Raw genomic sequence first — 18,180 nt, forward strand, 5'->3', positions numbered from 1 at the left:
GTTTTTAACTGCCATACACCAATGATTTTTAACCAGTGATCCAGGGTACACTAGTAAGCTGTGAGACCTTTTCCAGTGTGCCGCAGGGTATTGTCTTTTTATTTTATTTTATTTTATTGTTTTCCAAAAAATGTATTATTGTCTTTGCTTTCCTGCAGTGACCAGTCAAGTAACTGCAACATTAAATTAACAATAACCAACATATATTGATTATATGCTCTTGTGGTAGAAAACTGCAACAACTTATTTTGTTTGGCAAAGCTGTTTAAAATTGCTTTACAAAAAATAATTAAACTAAAGGAGAATTATTTATCATCATTTTAATTACTATACAGTAATCCCTCGGTTATCGCGGTTAATGAGAACCAAAACCACCTGCGAAAAGTGAAAATCAGCAAAGTAGCGACGCCCCTTCAAAAATGCTTTTTTTTTTTTTTTTTTTAATTATTTCATTTTATTATAATTTTTTTGTTAGACCTGCGAAGCTCTGATCCCGCGAACGTGGAACCGCGAAGCAGCGAGGTCCCTCTGTAATCTTATTTTTCTAAAGAAACATTTTTTTAAAAAAACATTTTGTTCCACTAGTTATTGCTCATTTTAGATATTAGTTGTGTTTATTGTTCAAGTCAAACACCATCAAACTATAAAATTTGAAAACAGGTTAAAAGTAAAATTTAGAGTAAGAGCAAAATGAAAACCTGTTTTACCTCCTGAGCCACGGTCATTCCAAAAGATAAGAACATCCAAAAATCCAGAAAATATCAAAATAATTTAAGCTTTTAAAAAAAAAAATGGAACTTTTTCGACAGTGTGTTTTGAGGTTTTAAAATGAAAAAAATGTATATATAAACAATCACTAGAATTTTAAAAATATATATTTTAAGGGAATAATAAATTGGGTTTACACTTCAATTTAAAGCTGTGGTCGAAATGTTGTGGAGAACTCCCTTTCATTATTAAACGCAATAATTTTAATTTTAAGTTACGTTTTAAAGTGCTGTTTCAGTACAAAAAATCCCTTTAGGACCGACCACATGACAACATCAATCAGTTCTGGCCTCAACAAGGCTATCCGTGAGCATTACATGCGACTGCCACAAGGAGGGAAATGCCTTGTGACTTACATCTGGATTGATGGCACCGGACAAGGGCTTCGCAACAAAACACGGACCCTAGATATGGAACCGAAGAGTATCGAAGGTAGATTTTCTGTTTTAATGCATTACTATTTGACTATACGTTTTAAATGATACGATTAATACCTTACCACGATTTAATTGTATTGACATAAAAGAGGAAATATACATGCACAGAACTACCATACTCTCGTATACACACTACCGTATTTTCCGCACTATAAGGCGCAGCTAAAAGTCTTGTTTTTTTTCAAAAGCTGACCATGCGCCTTATAACACAGTGCGCCTTATATATGGCTCAATATTAAATTCGCAAGGTCTCGCAACTACGAGAAACAGCCGCCGACTCCATTTTTCGCGCTGTGCATACTGGGAAATATTAAACAACGATTCTCTTTCATACGTGCGAGGAGACAGCGCCAGGCGACATACGCCACCATCTGTCAGTGGATCGTAAATGCATGGGCTGATATATCAGTCTCAACTGTGGTCCGAGCTTTCAAGAAGACGGGAATTGTCCCCGAACAGCCAGACAACATCAGCGACACTGACTCAATTAATGACAACCTTGATGAAACGGAGCCGGACGTGTCGGATGGCCCATTCACTGAGATGGTCAATTCGAACACTGCAGAAGAAGAATTCGAGGGATTCGTCGATGAGGAGCTTATAGAGTGATCTTTGTTTTTCTTTTGTGTGTTTACGTTTTACATTTTACAGTTATTATGTTATTGCTTTATTGTTATTGCTTTATTGTTATTGTTTTGCACTTGTTGTTTTTGCACATTACGAGTGTCACTTTATTGCGATTGCACTAACGTTTCATTTAAAATAACAGTATCAGACGGGTTTTTTTTTGCGTGCTGACTAAATGGAGGAAAAGTGACATGATATGCCTTGATGTTGTTCAAAGATGTTAAAGATGTGTCACGAAAATGCTTTACCTCAGAGAAAATAATAAAACGGCTGTTTATTTATTTTGGGAGTGAATGGAGTTGTGGAAAGCTTGTTTGTTAACAATAAAGTTTGACCATTTTGAATGTTTTGTTGACATTCCCTTTAGCGTGGCAACCTCTAGAGGTTGCATAACGTAACTACATTCTCTACTGTAGTCAAGTCAAGTCACATTTATTTACCGTAAATAGCCCTTAATCACAAAAATGTCTCGAAGGACTGCACAGGATTACAATTACAAAATTGCACAATTACCTGATCTTAAACCAGCATGCACTTATAGCGCCTTATAATGGGGTGCGTCTTATGTATGGCAAAAGTTTTAAAATATATCATTCATTGAAGGTGCGCCCTATAACACGGTGCGCCATATAGTGCGGAAAATACGGTACTATACTCTCTCACACATACCGTATCTTTACAACCATAGCCTAGGCTCAAAACTGTGACCTCCCAGACTCGTGGCGGGTGCCGAACCCTAAGGCAATGGAGCTGGTTTACGTCCGCCGCTTTACATCACTGACAGAGTGCACCGCATGAATGGGTGCACCGCACATTTTGAAGAAGGTCTGATACTTTTAAGTGCGCCTTATGGTCGTGAAAATTTGGTACTACTTTATTCTCATACACACACTCATACAAATCAAGTTAAATGGTCGGTCCCGGGCCGGTTCAGGCTTTTATACCACGAAATACCACTTTTATACTCTCAATCACACACAACTATGCTTTCACACAAATAAGGCCCCCCTCTCTCTTTCTCTCTCAGCTATCCATCGATTAATGATGACCATCTTGTTTTATTTGTAAGTCTGCTGGTGTCTGAAGAGTCCAATCCTGGATCCACAGATGTGGTTACAGATAAGGGAAGGGATGGAGATGCGGGGATACAGGCGGTCCATTTGCTGCACGGTGTTGCATGCGCTGTTCTTCCATATAGTGCACTCCCCGTGAGCATCAAGAACACCAGAGGTCTTGGCAGGAAACAAGTTCCTCCAATGAAGAAGGGTTCATCTAGATTCTCTTCAGGGAGTTCTTCTTGTGGTCATTGAAATGCTTTTTCTTCCCACCACCACTGCTTTGGTCAAAGTGTAACTGACCATAGAGGATATTGCGTCGTAGTCTGTGGCTGGGCATTTAAATGACGTGCCCCAGACACCAAAATTATTGTTGTACCATAATTAACTCACGCTGCAGCCGGCTGCCCTCTGCAACACCTTTGTGTGTGTCACTCTGTCCCTCCATGTGATACCAAGGCTCTTCAGGAGACATCTCACATGCAAGGTCTCCAGGCTTCTTAAGTAGTGCCTGTCAATAGTCCATGCCTCACACCCATACAGTAGTGTAGTAATGCATACTGCTCCGTAGACCAGCATTTTTGAGTGTATTCTGAGGTCGCTGTTCTGGAAAACCCTTCTATTTAGTCGATCAAAATATACTGATTTTTGCTTTAGGCAGTTCTAGATGTCTTCATCCAATGTGCTGGTGTCAGACATTATGCTCCCCAAATATTTCATGGAGCAGCTGTTGCCCTGCTGCTGTGAGGGTTTTTGGGTTTGATGGGAGGTAAGCACTGGACTGACAGAGTACCTCATTTTTATTTGTGTTGATCACATCCCATTCTGGTGCATTCAGTTACAGCTACTGAGAGGATGTTTTGCATGGCCTCTGGTGTATAGGCAAGCAGGACCCAGTCATGAGTGTATGGAAACTCAATTATGGTCTCTTAAGATCAACTTGGTAGTTGGTTGTAGCCTCCTGATGTTAAACAAGCCTGAAGCTGATGGTAACTCCAGCCTGCTTACCCATCCTCCTGCAAGCAGTATTGTAACACAGACGAGGCAGATATTGAATAGAACTGGAACCAAAATACAGCCTTGCCTAACTCCAGTTTCCACACTAAAGGGTTCTGAGCTGTGCCTTCCAATTACCATGTGAATGGAACTGTGCAAGGATGTTGAGAAACTTTGGTGGACACCCAAATTCTTCAGAACTTGCCTCAGTTGGTCCTTGTCAAATGTGTCAAATGCCTTCGACCGTTTGACAGAGAAAAGTCCTTGTGCTGCTCCCGGCATGTCACAAAGTTAATGTCTAGTGTTCCCTGTCCTTCTGAAAACCACACCGCCACTTCTGGATAAACCTTTCCAATATTGTGGAGATGAGTCTGCAGCAAGGACTTCTCCAGTAGTAGCCAACAAGGAGATACCTGTACTGTTGAACCGGATGGATTTGTCTCATTTGTTCTTGTAGATATTCACAATGTTGGCAACTTTCCACTGCTGCGGGACACACTCTCGCTTACACACCTCTGAAATGTAGCGTTGCAGTGTTCAGAAGTAGCCTCCTTCCTTGAGGAGTTCAGCCGAGATGCTGTCAGCTTGCGCTGCAGTGTCCATCCCACAGTCTGAGCTGATCTGCAGCTCTATGTCTGCCAAATTCTTAGCTAGGGAGAGACACAGTTCATCCTTTGTGGACTGCCATGCCGTGCTAAGGGACGAACATACAGCCTTTGTCAGAATCATACAGTGGTTAGTCCAGCAGTCTTCCCCACGAGTAGCTCTTGTAATGAGCACATTTTTCAGGTCAGCCCTCATCTTGATCGCATAGTCCAGGGGTCGGGAACCTTTTTGACTCAAAGAGCCATAAAAGCAAAAAATATTAATTTTATTTTGGGAAAGAGCCACACCATATATTATGAGACAAATTTACTAAATTGCAAAACCCGCGCCCCAGACAAAAGCTTAATCTTCAGCACATTTATTTTTGATGATTTGATAAAAATTATGAAAAGAGAATAATGCCAGAGCCCCTGTCCCAAATTCAACAAACAGACCACTTTAAACTTGTCTCTTTCTTGCAATTACTCAAGATCGGTTAAACTCCTTTTGACCCTTTTTTTCATACATATTGGTTTCAAAATCAGATGCAAGCATTTATTTTGTAAAAACGTCACAACATTCTGAGAATAGGGAGCCTTATGTGCTTACCTTTGGCGAGAGATGGGAGGGAATGCTTGTACTTTTTGCATAGCTCCACCCATCCCTCCCACTCACCCAATCAAATGACTAAGTTCTCTTCCGGTGTTTTGGCGTATTTACAGTTCTGTGGATTCATCATAAAGTATCTGAACACTGAACACAGATTATATAGTGAACTTTTAAATAAAGGATTCTTTAGCGTTGTACAGCCAAAACGAGTTTTTTTTTCCCCCTTTTTTTGTGTGACACCTTGACTGTAAATTGTAGTGAAAAACGTGCCCTAGATATACTGCGAAGTGTTTCCTTTGCATTTAGCTTTGGTTTGTCTTTGCGTGTACCTGAATAGAATAGACAATCTCGGTTTTGAACAAGATGGAGAAATTTTGCATGCAATCAAATTGGTCTCTGAGCCATAGGTACTCAGAGAAAGAGCGATATATGGCTCGCGAGCCATAGGTTCCCGACCCCTGGCATAGTCGATCAGGTGTCAGTGTTTGGATCTAAGACATACATATGAGAGATGATAGTAGTAAGTGTGTAACAGCATAGACGATGGCAGTAAGTGTGTGACAGCACAGACGTATGTACAGTATATGAGAGTATCGCAATACGTGCGAGAAAGTGTAAAGTGTAGTGTATAGCGCTATTTTCCAATCATGTATTTTTTAATACAGGTGAGTCCGTGAACATATTCTAAGGTAAAATAACATCAGGAAGGTTGGTTTCCTCAAATGTTCTCTGGTTGATAAATGATAGTCAGCAAATACAGTAATCCCTTGTTTTTGCAGGCGTTGAATTGTGTGCCCTCCCACCCCAATGTTTGACTGACAGCATACACCAGACTATCATAGTCACGCACACCTAACATAAACACACAAAGCCCACCCCAACCTGACCCCTTGATTGCATTTACTGTGTGCTGTCTGCTTCAGAACACAATGCATGATAAGTTGATATCGATAAAAACTATTCAAATTTGAAATGTTGAAAGTATCAAAACCGCGAAAAGTAAACTACAATACAGCGAGGGATTACTGTACAGATTTGGGAGTGATGCTTTGCTTTAGCAACATCCAGTGGACGTATTTAAAACGGTAGGTCATTGTTTGACATGATGGGGGATTATTTTTCTTCTGTGCTTCTCTCGGCTTTGCCTCGCGTGCTGGTGGGTCTGATCCTCAGCAGGCTGTAGTTTGCTGAACCCTGGTTTAGAGCTTAAATGTTTACATTGAAACACGTCAACATGAATTGGTAAACCAACAACCTTTCCTATAATCTTCTTATTTTAGTGATTTATCTGTTATGATGATGGGCAGATATTCCTGAATGGAACTTTGATGGGTCAAGTACACAACAGTCCGAAGGCTCCAACAGCGACATGTACCTCGTCCCAGTGCGTATGTTCAGGGATCCATTCAGTCTTGACCCCAACAAACTCGTCCTCTGCGAAGTTTTGAAGTACAACCGCCTTCCTGCAGGTACTTTTTTGGTTACCACACATTTCCTAGCCATTACAAATGGTTCAAAAGACGTTGACAAGATGTTGAAAAGATCCTAAACAGATGTTTAAAGACACCAGTTTCCATCCAATAAAGTCTTTATTTGGTTGAAAAATGAAAGTTAAAAACAGGTTTGTCAAAGGTGGTCAAAAGACATCTTCATATTACTTATTTTTAAGCAAGATTTCAAATATTAGACAAGGTAATACCTGTCAACCTTGAGTGACCTTAAAATTTGCAAATGTTGAGCTGAATATTGATGTCACGAAATGGACCGGGAATCAGGAAGTCGGTACTCATTAGCGTAGACGATCCGTCACTTTAATTGAGAAAGAAAAGTTGTCCAACACACAAACAAAACAAAGCAGGCTCAAAGGCAGGCACAATTACAAACTAGGCATTACTCAGATCAAACAGGCATGAACAGGGTTTCAACGAGGGTTAAACAATGATCTGGCAGCAGGCAGTTCCAAAGGGCGCGCTTAATTACTCCAAGAGCAATCAGTCCAATGCGTCTCAGCCGGTGTCAAGGGGCGGGGCCATGACAACGGTGCAGGACATGACAGAACCCCCACTTCAAGGGACAGCTCCTGAGGTCTCAAAAGGAAACAAATACCTCGCCCCCTCAGGATGGGTCGACGCTTCCGATGAGGGCAACCCCACTCCCTCCTCCGAAAACGCAGGAACAGGGAGAGGCAGGGGCGGAAGGCGGACGAATCTGAGCGGCGAGCTGACGAGTCGGACTGGCGGCCGGCGGAGTCGGACTGGTGGTCAGCGGAGTCGGCCTAGCGATCGGCAGAGTCGGACTGGCAAACAGGGGAGTCGGACTGGCAAGCAAGGGAGTCAGACAGGCAAGCAGGGGGGGTCAGACAGGGAAGCAGGGGGGTCAGACAGGCAAACAGGGGAGTCAGACAGGCAAGCAGGGGAGTCAGACAGGCAAGCAGGGGAGTCAGACCGACAGATGGGCATGGAAGGTCGGCCAACAGGCGCGGCGTTGAGGCCGACAGGAACCTCGGACAGCTCGGCGCCAAATCTTCCCGGGAACCCCATTCGAGGCACAGCAATGGCCATGACGGGTGGGGCCGTGGTTCAAGTGGGCAGGGAAGGTGACGTCGCGGCCAGAGAAGGAGCCGCGGAAGGCGTGGCCGTTGCCGATAGGACCTCATTCAGCTGACGCGACAGGGACTCAGTCCGCTGAGCTAATTACTCTATCTGGCGTTGTATGCGTTGAGCTTGCTCGACCTGCAACTGAAGGGCGGCGACCTCACTGGGCGATCGCCAAACGGCGTCCACCAGCTTTCCCCAAATTGTGTTGGGATCGTTCGCTAAGTTCACATCGTTTGGCCAGATCATTCTGTCATGAAACGGACCGGGAATCAGGAAGTCAGAACTCATTAGCGTAGACGATCTGTCACTTTAATTGAGAAAGAAAAGTTGTCCAACACACAAACGGACCAAAAACAAAACAAAGCAGGCTCAAAGGCAGGCAAAATTACAGACTAGGCATTGCTCAGATCAAACAGGCATGAACAGGGTTTCAACGAGGGTTAAATAATGATCTGGCAGCGGGCAGTTCCAAAAGGCGCGCTTAAGTTCTCCAAAAGCAATCAGTCCAATGCGTCTCAGCCGGTGTCAAGGGTCGGGGCCAGCTGAGCGCCATGACAACCGTGCAGGACATGCCAATATATTTTATCCCCAATTGTTTTTGTTTAGTTGAAATGAGGACTGACCTTAAAGGACCAGAGGGTTATATTATTATTTGGAGAGAAAAAAAAAACAACAACACTATATTTTACTCAGTAGTCGCAGAGGTCACAGGTTCAATTTCCAGCTGATTTATATGTTGAAGTGTCCTTGGACAAGACACTGAACGCCTAATGCCCCCAATAAGCAGGTAGGCACCTTGTATGGCTATCATCACCATCAGTGTGTGAGTGTAAATGAGTAAGTGTGAAGGACATTGTTGTCAGGTGGACCAGAACAGAGCAGGAGACCCCAGAGCGTTCGTACAATTCTTTTATTTGGGGAAGTGTAAAGGGTTAGCGCGAGACGCGATGACCGTCGAACGTCAGCAGCAACGCCGTGAAGACAACTTCGAGACACGTAGCCAATCATAGCGTGGGACGGAAGCAGGTCGAGTTTACCGGGACTGGAGAGAAGATCGTAGCGTGGGACGGAAGCAGGTCGGATCGGAGGCAGGCAGAATCAGGTAAACAAGTCAAGAAGGCACAGGTAAATCAGGAGAGTCAAACGGGGTACAAAAGTAATCCTCAGACCAACAGGTCTCGGCGTAGCGTGCTTAAAAAGGGAACATAAACCAATCAGGAAGCGCATTCCAGCGCGTCAGATGATTAACCCAGGTGGCTCCACTTAGGTAATCATGACAATTGTAAAGTAGTAATAAGTAGTCACTTATTTTCACTTTTAAATAAATTTGTTCTGAATCTTATTTCTGTGTTTAAGTTTTATTTTTTTTATGTTTGTATGTGTGTATGTGTCTTAGATATATATATATATATATATATATATATATATATATATATATATATATATATATATATATATATATATATATATATATATATATATATATATATATATATATATATATATATATATATATATATATATATATATATATATATATGTAGCCTAGATGGTAAGGCGCCCGCTTTGAGACTGGGAGGTCGGGGTTCGCGCCCCGGCCGAGTCATTCCTAAGACTTAAAAAGTGGTCGGCGGCGCCCTCTGTTGGCTGCGGCTGCATCGGCTCGCTACAACGGGTCAGGTGCAATCGACATTTCGTTCTGTGTACATTGTTACACGGAATGACAATACAAGGAAATTATTATTATTATTATTATTATATATATATATATATATAAACATTAATTACAATGAGATACAATAAAGCATCGAGCTAAACAAGAATATAATACATTTATATTAAAATAAAAACCAACTATCAGTGACATATAGATGGTTTGCAGTTATGTTTTGATTAACCCGGGCAAATTTGATCTCTGAGGACCTAGGGGTGGATAAAAAATACTGATCAAAGAGACTCTGTAAAGTAGACCAAGGCAGAGATTCCTTTTTCTTTTTTTTCAAGAAACTAATTCACACAGAAATTGCGTAATTTCAGATTCAATTACACACAAACAAGTGTTAAAGCGGAGAGTCTGAGACATTCTGTGTCAAGACTTCGGCAAGACTGAACACATCAAGAAGTAATGTTCACGTTAAAGGAAGGGCAGTAATATTATCAAGCAAAAATCATAGGTTAAAGTATATCATATTCATTTCTGAATACAATTGTTTTAAAATATTTTAGCATAAAATATACATAAATTAAAATCATATAGATTAACAGATATGCCAAGTAAACACTGCAACAACAATTTTGGGACTAAGTTTGGATGGACAAAATATATTTATATCCCGCAGCAGATGTCTTTTGGACATTAGGTGTTGGACTAAATCTTGTATCGATTTAGTGCAGAAATAGAAGTCTAAAATTGGTTTGTGTTAAGCCTCCCCAATTTGCTACAGTTCAGTCCAGAAAAAAATTACTGACATGTTCACCTTTTCCATCCATCCATCCATCCATCCATCAATTATCTGCACCCATCCCAGCAATCTTCTGGCAGTGGGCAGGGGACATCCCTGAACTGGTAGCCAGCCAGTCGCAGGGCACCCAGAGACAGACAACTCACTCGCTCATTCACACCTAGGGACAATTCAGACCGGCCAATCAACTTAACATGCATGTTTTTAGATTGTGGGAGGAAACCTGAGTGCCCGGAGAAAACCCACGCAAAAATGTGTTTATCAACTTTTCAACCAAATAAAGATGTATTTTGCATGGAATGTTTGGATATTTTCAACACACTTTCAACATTTGTAACCAGCATTTCGTTTAATGGAAACACAATTTTAGACATTTATTTTGACTAAATTATGACTAAAACTGAACAGATTCATTCAGATTTAAAATCCTAGAACTAGGTGCATTTTAACTCTCCCAATTGAGACAGGTACAGTATATTTTTGTTTTTGTACATGTGTTCAGAAACCAACCATCGTACAAGCTGCAAGAAAGTCATGGACCAGGTTAAGGAGCACCAGATTTGGTTCGGCATTGAGCAGGAATACACACTTTTTGGATGCGATGGACATCCTTTTGGTTGGCCTAAGAATGGATTCCCTGCACCGCAAGGTCAGTATGTTAAAATGCAACCAAAAAAACAGGTCACTGAGCAGATATCAAAATATATCACTTTTAATCAAAGCCAGAATTGTTAATAGCTATAAACATTATGTAATGCAGCCTTCACTGTTGTGATAAGAAACAATAACAGATTTAGTGCCCTTGTACTTGACAGTAATAGAATGCAGACAAGTTCACTTAAGCAAACTTTACCCAGGGCATTCCAAATTCTAAAGCACCTTGCAACACATTAGTAGAAGTAATTTCTGACTTTTATAAAGGTCCATACTATTGTGGAGTGGGCGCAGACAGGGCTATTGGACGTGATGTTATGGAGTGTCACTACAAGGCATGTCTCTACGCTGGAATAGAAATCTTTGGAGCAAATGCTGAGGTTATGCCATCTCAGGCAAGTATTGACAACACAAAACCTTATTTACATTGTCATGGTGATTCTTTCTCAACTAAATAGTTTCTTTATTATTGTCTTGACTTCAAACCTTAGTGGGAGTTCCAGGTTGGGACCTGTGAGGGTATAGAGATGGGGGATCAGCTGTGGGTTGCACGCTTTCTGTTGCACCGTGTAGCTGAAGATTTTGGAGTTGTGGCTACACTCGACCCCAAACCAATAGAAGGAAACTGGAATGGCTCTGGAGCCCACACTAATGTCAGCACCAAGAAGATGAGGGAAGAAGGAGGACTGCAGTAAGTAAATGCTTCTCCCCAAAATAAGAAACCTTTGAAGCATTCAAAAATTGATTTTATCAATTTGAGGTAATGTTTCATATGACCAGTGTTAAGAATAATGCCATTATTAATAACGGCGTTATCTTTCCAGTAACGGGGTAATCGAACTAATTACTTTTTCTGCCGTTACAATGGTGTTATCGTTACTGACGGTCAAAAGCGGTGCATTTCTTTGGCGGCAGAATGCCAACAGCGGCGTGTCTCCGCACACCTGACGCTGTTTAAAGCCGCGCGGTTTTTCACTCTCCTCTGAGTTGTTTACATCACTTCTTTTGGTATCATGTCAACAAACAAAATAGCGCCAACAATACAGTTAGTTAGGGATTACGAATACAGTATCTACTAAAGCGCTAAAAGAAAAGGCGATCTACTCGTGTCGTTCGCGAATACCCACCAATCGAGAGCCAGTTTTTTCTATTTTTTTCTATATTCCTTTTGTGATCGGTCAAAATGCACTTTTTTCTGTTCTGTTGACGTGGAATATATTGAAATTAAGAAAGGATAAAATTCTTTTGTATTTTATCTTCTTATTTGTAGATTTTAAAATATTTTAATGTATATTTCCAGTGTTTCCAGTGTTAATGCTTATTTTGCTTTATTTTTCCCCAATTTAAGTTATTCATAATAATACATAATAAATGGTAATATATGGATTAAACAACAAAATCAACGAAGAACCATTTGGGAGCTGAAAGAGCAGGTTCTTTAGGTGAGCCAAGCCGAAAAGACCGGTTCGGAATTTCCATCTCTACAACAGACCATTCTAGTTAGATTCAATTGATTAAACTCACTTTATATTGTTTACTGTTACTGTTATTTTATGATATTGTTTACTGTTTCTTTTTGTTGCACTTCAAGTGTAGGATGAATATGTTGCTTGTGAAATGCAATATATATTACAAGGTTCTATAACACACCTACCTTGTCTGTTCTTCTCTATTTAACTGACTTGAATACTGCTCAGGAAATTTCGAGTTCTTTGTACAAATAACTTATTCTTAAAGTAAACATGCCAAGCAGTGGCACTAACATAGGAACATAATTAAAGCAGTAGGGACATTAAGAGAAAAAAGTAGGAATAGAGTGAGTTATAAATAGATTGGGTAGTGAAAATTTGGACTAGTATGGCACAGATTTTGACGACCTGTTTTTGTCTGCCCACTAACTCAATCACTTATACCGTCAACTTGTCATACTTTGATATCAAAGACTAAACTTTTAATTGACACGCTTGAATTGCATCTCTTATACCCATTGTTAAGCAGTAATGGACAAAAGTGTCTGAATGTCCATGTACAGACAAGTAATCAAGGATTATTTTGGGGCTTTTTGACAATAGACATATCCAGCAGGCAATCGAGAAGCTGAGTAAAAGACACATGGAGCATATCAAGGTGTACGACGCACGTGGTGGTCTGGACAATAAAAAACGTCTCACAGGCCGTTTTGAGACCTCCAGCCTGAATGAATTTTCAGACGGAATCGCAAACAGAGGAGCCAGCGTCCGCATTCCTCGCCATGTCGGTCAGGAAAAGAAAGGCTACTTTGAAGACCGCCGCCCGGCATCCAACTGTGACCCCTACCTGGTAACCAAGGCCATTGCAAGCACCTGCCTGCTTAATAATGATGAAGTGAAGGGGAATTAGTTGATTTGACAAAATGTTGTCTACTGTTTGTTGTCAGTGTTTGAAAAATAGGACTTAGTTTAGAGTGTACTTTGAGAAATCAAGTGAAAAGGATGCATTGTGTATTACAAGTTTGTATCTTCTTTTACACATAGATTACATTCATATCAGAAGCAGGTCCATTGGATTGTGCACTATACTATAGAAATAAACTGGTGGACCTTTTTTAGATTCAATTATGTTTTGTGTGTTTTTCAGGTGGTCCGGATGTTAAAATGATGGAATTGTTCGGTCTATTTAATTAGCACATGCAAGCCAAATTTACTACTCTATCCTCTCAATTTTACTTCTTACTGGAGCAAATCGAGTTCACAATGACAGTAAGAAAGTCCGAACCCTACACAAAGCGGAGGTGGCAGAGTGAGGGACACTATTCCCTTATCACCAAGCCAGGTTGGGAGCGCCCTAGCTTCTCACAAGCCACACACCTCTGGATGACCAATTACGAGTGGCCGTTGAAGAAACTAGTATATGTGTTTATTTTGTGGTGTGTTACGGAAAGTACATTCCTAAAGTGGTTGCACCATGACAAGAAAAAGCACAGAGGTGCAAGAGATGTGGTAGCAGGAAAGAAAAAAAAGACTTACAACAATGAAACGCAGTACTCGTCTGGCTGCATACTTATTTCTTTTGCAAGTTATACACTACAGTTTGTTGTCGTATCCAGTTCTATTGTAAATGTTTTGAAGTTGGTGAAATAAAAATATAATGAAAAGACATTAAAAGAAAAGGAGGGAAATAACAAGACGGCTTAGGTAGGCGAAAGAGCAAGTAATATCACGGTTGCCATGGTGCCCAATTTGCGCCAGCTGCGGCTCGTTGATGGATTGGCTTCCCTTCTATTTAAGCTCAGTACTCCCACTCACCCTTTGTCCGTCCGTCAACAAACCTCTGCCCCGCAAGACGTGGGTTTTGACTCTGTCCGGTTCCCTGCCAGTGTTTCCCGTCTATTTTGTCCTGTGTAATATCGATCTTCAGTTTCGTTCCCGTCTAGTTTGTCCTGTTTAATATCGATATCCAGTTTTGATATCAACCCTGAATGTCCCATCCTGTCCGGTATCGCTCCATTTTTCCGATATCTGCTCGGACAATTTGAAGAGTACAATCCGAAGAACACCATCCCTACTCAGATGCATGGGGGTGGTAGCATCATGCTTTGGGGGTGTTTTTATGCACCTGGGACAGGGCGAGTGCCCTGCATTAAAGAGAGGATGACTGGGACTGTGTATTGTAAGATTTTGGGGAACAACCTCCTACCCTCAGTCAGAGCATTGAAGCTGGGTAGTGGCTGGGTCTTCCAACACGACAACGACCCGATGCACACAGCCAGGAAAACCAATGAGTGGCTCCGTAAGAAGCATATCAAGGTTCTAGCATGGCCCAGCCAGTCTCCACACCTGAACCCAAGGGAAAATCTTTAGAGGGAGCTCAAACTCAGTGTTTCTCAGCGACAGCCCAGAAACATGACCTGATCTTAAGAAGATCTGTGTGGAGGAGTGAGCCAAGCCATCTGTGTGGAGGAGTGAGCCAAGATCCCTCCTGCAGTGTGGGCAAACCTTGACTGGAAAGACTACAGGAAACGTTTGACCTCCATAATAGCAAACACAGGCTACTGTCCCAAATAGTAACATTCATTTTCTCAGGTGTTGAAATGCTTATTTGCAGCTGTATCACACAAATACATCGTTAAAAAATCATGCATTGTGATTCCTGGATTATTCTCTTTAGTTATTTCTCTCACAGTGGACATTTCAGACCCCTCCATGATTTCTAAGTGGGAGAAATAGCAAAATAGCAGGGTGTTCAAATACTTATTTTGTTCACTATATGTACTGTGTTACATTCTAACGACAACAGAAACATCTCATATCTAATGTTTTTAGTGAATTTGTAATTACAGAGTAGAACATGGAATGAGCTGCAGTCGGTATGCAAATGATCAAGTGATAGGATGTCCCCAAATCTAATTTTGCTTGGGGCCCCATAAAGGCTTGGGTCGGCACCAGCTTGCAGGTGTTTCAGGTTATTCTGACAATCCAAGTGATTAGTTGAATAGCTCCTTAGTATACTTTTTAAATGATATTGTAATATTTTGAGAAATTATATTGAAGTATTTTTAAGCTGTGTGTCGTGTTCAGCAAAACTAATACAATAAAAGACTTGTGAATTTGTAGTTATTGGTAATTTATCCTGAAAGTGTAGCACTTTTTCTTTCTTAATTGCATCACAGAAATAAAGAACTTTAGTATAGCCTAATAGTCTATTTTTCTGTAACAGTCGTGTACATTATGAGAACTGGCTTGAGTTTGTATCCATTTCTGCTGCGCTGGGGATCAATCATGACAATTCCAGACTTAATTTTAGGTGTCGTGGTTTCAAAGTTTCGTATTGATTTGCATGTTGGTTTCAGGTTACAATAAGTTCTTCAGTTGTGAGGTTAAGGGTAAAGGGTAAGGTAATGTTCTGTTTATGGATTTCCTCACACTGTACAAGCATGTGCATGCATGTCTGCAATCATTTCAATGATAGGTCTGGCTATCAGTAGGGAATGTTGATAAACATCCACATAACCCAGGGCTGACACAATGATCTCAGAAAACACCCAACATCTTACACATTGGAGTTACGGGAGTATAGCAATATTTTGAATTAATTGTATTAACAGTATACGCTGTGCCGCATAGATTACTACAGTGTGTTTGTTTGAAATAAAAGTGTTCAGGTCACTTAAGAAAGAGTAAACAGAAAAAAATCAACTAAGGGACACACTCAGTAGCCTAGATGGTAAGGCGCCCGCTTTGAGACTGGGAGGTTCGGGTTCGCGCCCCGGCCGAGTCATTCCTAAGACTTAAAAAGTGGTCGGCGGCGCCCTCTCTTGGCTGCGGCTGCATCGGGTCAGGTGCAATCGACATTTCGTTCTGTGTACATTGTTACACAGAATGACAATACAAGGAAATTATTATTATTATTATTATTATGTCTTGGTCTGTGAAATACAACCTTTGGTTATGCATTCATTAGAAGCAGGGGTCACCGTGGGGTGATAATTTGAGGCCCCAGCTGTTTTGGTTGTGGATGATGGACCCATGTGGAGGAGGCAGGCAGAGGTTTTCAAAAAAAGGACAGTATTTATAAAAAAATTAAGACCAAAGTACCTAACAAACAGGTGGGCACTAAACAACTAACCAAATGCCTAAACAAAAAACAGTAAATCAAAGACCAAAACCTGAAATGGAAAATGCAAGAAATAAAGTGACTGAGTAACAGAATTGTCCAAACAACACGCCAAAAACAAACAAAATCAGACCTGGCAAGGTGGTAAAAGAGAATTTGACGTGATGACAAGAAAATCTCAAAATGACCTGACAAATTAGGGGCGTTACCAGGGGAGCGGAGCAGGGGTGGATACAGTCCACTCACAGATACACTCTGCCGAACCCAAAGAAAAGTGGAAGTACGACTGACGGCATAAACTCTGCGACTTTGGGTAGGTCCATGACTATTGTTTTTCTGGTTTTACTACATTATGTCGGTAAAAATCGTTGAAAACCATGCATTGGGATTTCTGGGTTTTTCTTTTTAGTTTATCTCTCTCACAGTGGACATGCACCTACAATGAAAATTTCAGACCCCCAGTGCGAGTAATAGCAAAATAGCAGGGTGTTCAACTATGAATTTTCTTCACTGTGGATATATACATAGGGTTGGGTGGGGTTGCTTTGACTGGATTGCTGTCAATGACTTTTGGATTACTCCAATACCAAATAGGCTCATAAAAGACAAAAGAAAGCAAATAGGAATAAAAATTGTGACTCACAACACGTGGTAAGCTTTCTCTCCTGGCTTTGATCTCTTTGATCTCCAGTAAAATGCGACAGAAACAAAATAAAAATCAATCCAAACAGCTTGCCAACATCATTTTTGCCATTCCGTGGATTCCGTTACTTCCCAAGCCTGCACAAAATTTAGTAATTGTAATCTTATTTAGTTCCTTTTGTCTTTTATTAACTTAAAATTAGTTTTATCTGGTTATATCAGTATCAGAAATATTTTATTAACACTCCACTTATTGAAACATGAATATTTTGTTTGTTTGTTTGTAAATGATTCAAATTGAATCTTTTCTTCCGGCGCCGTCACGAATGGCAGCCACTCCAGCAGCTCCCGTGTTATTTTCGATTGTTCTCGATTGTTCTCAGCTCAGGGATGCTGCTGGAAATGTGAATTTCCCTTCGGGGATGAACAAAGTATCTATCTATCTATCTATCTATCTATTTTGGGCACCGCACATATGGGATCTCATCCATCCATCCATTATCTGCACCGCTTATCCTCAGTAGGGTCGCGGGGCTGCTTGAGCCCATCCCAGCTATCTTCGGGCAGTGGGCAGGGGACACCCTGAACTGGCTGCCAGCCGGTCGCAAGGCACACAGAGACAGGCAACTGACTCGCTCATTCACATCTGGGGACAATTTGGACCGGCCAATTAACCTGACATGTATGTTTTTGGAAAGTGGGAGGAAACCGGACTCCCTGGAGGAAACCCACACAAGCACGGGGAGAACATGAAAACTCTACACATGAGGTTAAATCTCAGACCTGTGCCGCACACGTTCTAACTACCGCGTCACCGTGCTGCCCATACGGGATCCCGTTCATACAATAATGAGTACTGTATGTCACAGACACTAGCATGGACTCTGCTGCCCCCCACAGCACACGGTATGTGCCTCAGTACCCACGGAGCAGCTTCTCCCAGCAGAGAGACGATGCGTCCAGGTTGCAAATTATTTGCACATGTGCCAAAAGGCAAGTTGCACTTGCAATGCAAAGTGCGTACGTGTGGGGACACGTGCGTTTATGCGTGCGTGTCGTGCATAAAAAAAAACGTATTCCTCTCTTGTAATGAAGGGAATTCAGTCTCTTTTTCGAGAAGCGGCTCTTTCAGCTCAGCTCAATAAAAAGAGCCGAC

The 18,180-nt window shown here is 41.3% G+C and overlaps 1 protein-coding gene across 1 annotated transcript; it reads left to right on the forward strand.

Annotated features, from left to right (window-relative positions):
- The first annotated feature begins 1,034 nt into the window (after positions 1–1,034).
- LOC148350985 (glutamine synthetase-like) lies at positions 1,035–13,169 on the forward strand. The gene is made up of 6 exons (XM_088355563.1): positions 1,035–1,200; positions 6,385–6,546; positions 10,639–10,785; positions 11,058–11,185; positions 11,282–11,481; positions 12,863–13,169. The coding sequence occupies exons 1-6, from the start codon at positions 1,035–1,037 to the stop codon at positions 13,167–13,169; spliced, it is 1,110 nt and encodes a 369-aa protein (XP_088211689.1).
- The last annotated feature ends 5,011 nt before the right edge of the window (positions 13,170–18,180 follow it).

The sequence above is a fragment of the Urocampus carinirostris genome, chromosome 16 (genome assembly GCF_059441175.1).
Source record: "Urocampus carinirostris isolate Australia breed hairy pipefish chromosome 16, RoL_Ucar_1.0, whole genome shotgun sequence".
Classification (NCBI taxonomy): Eukaryota; Metazoa; Chordata; class Actinopteri; order Syngnathiformes; family Syngnathidae; genus Urocampus; species Urocampus carinirostris.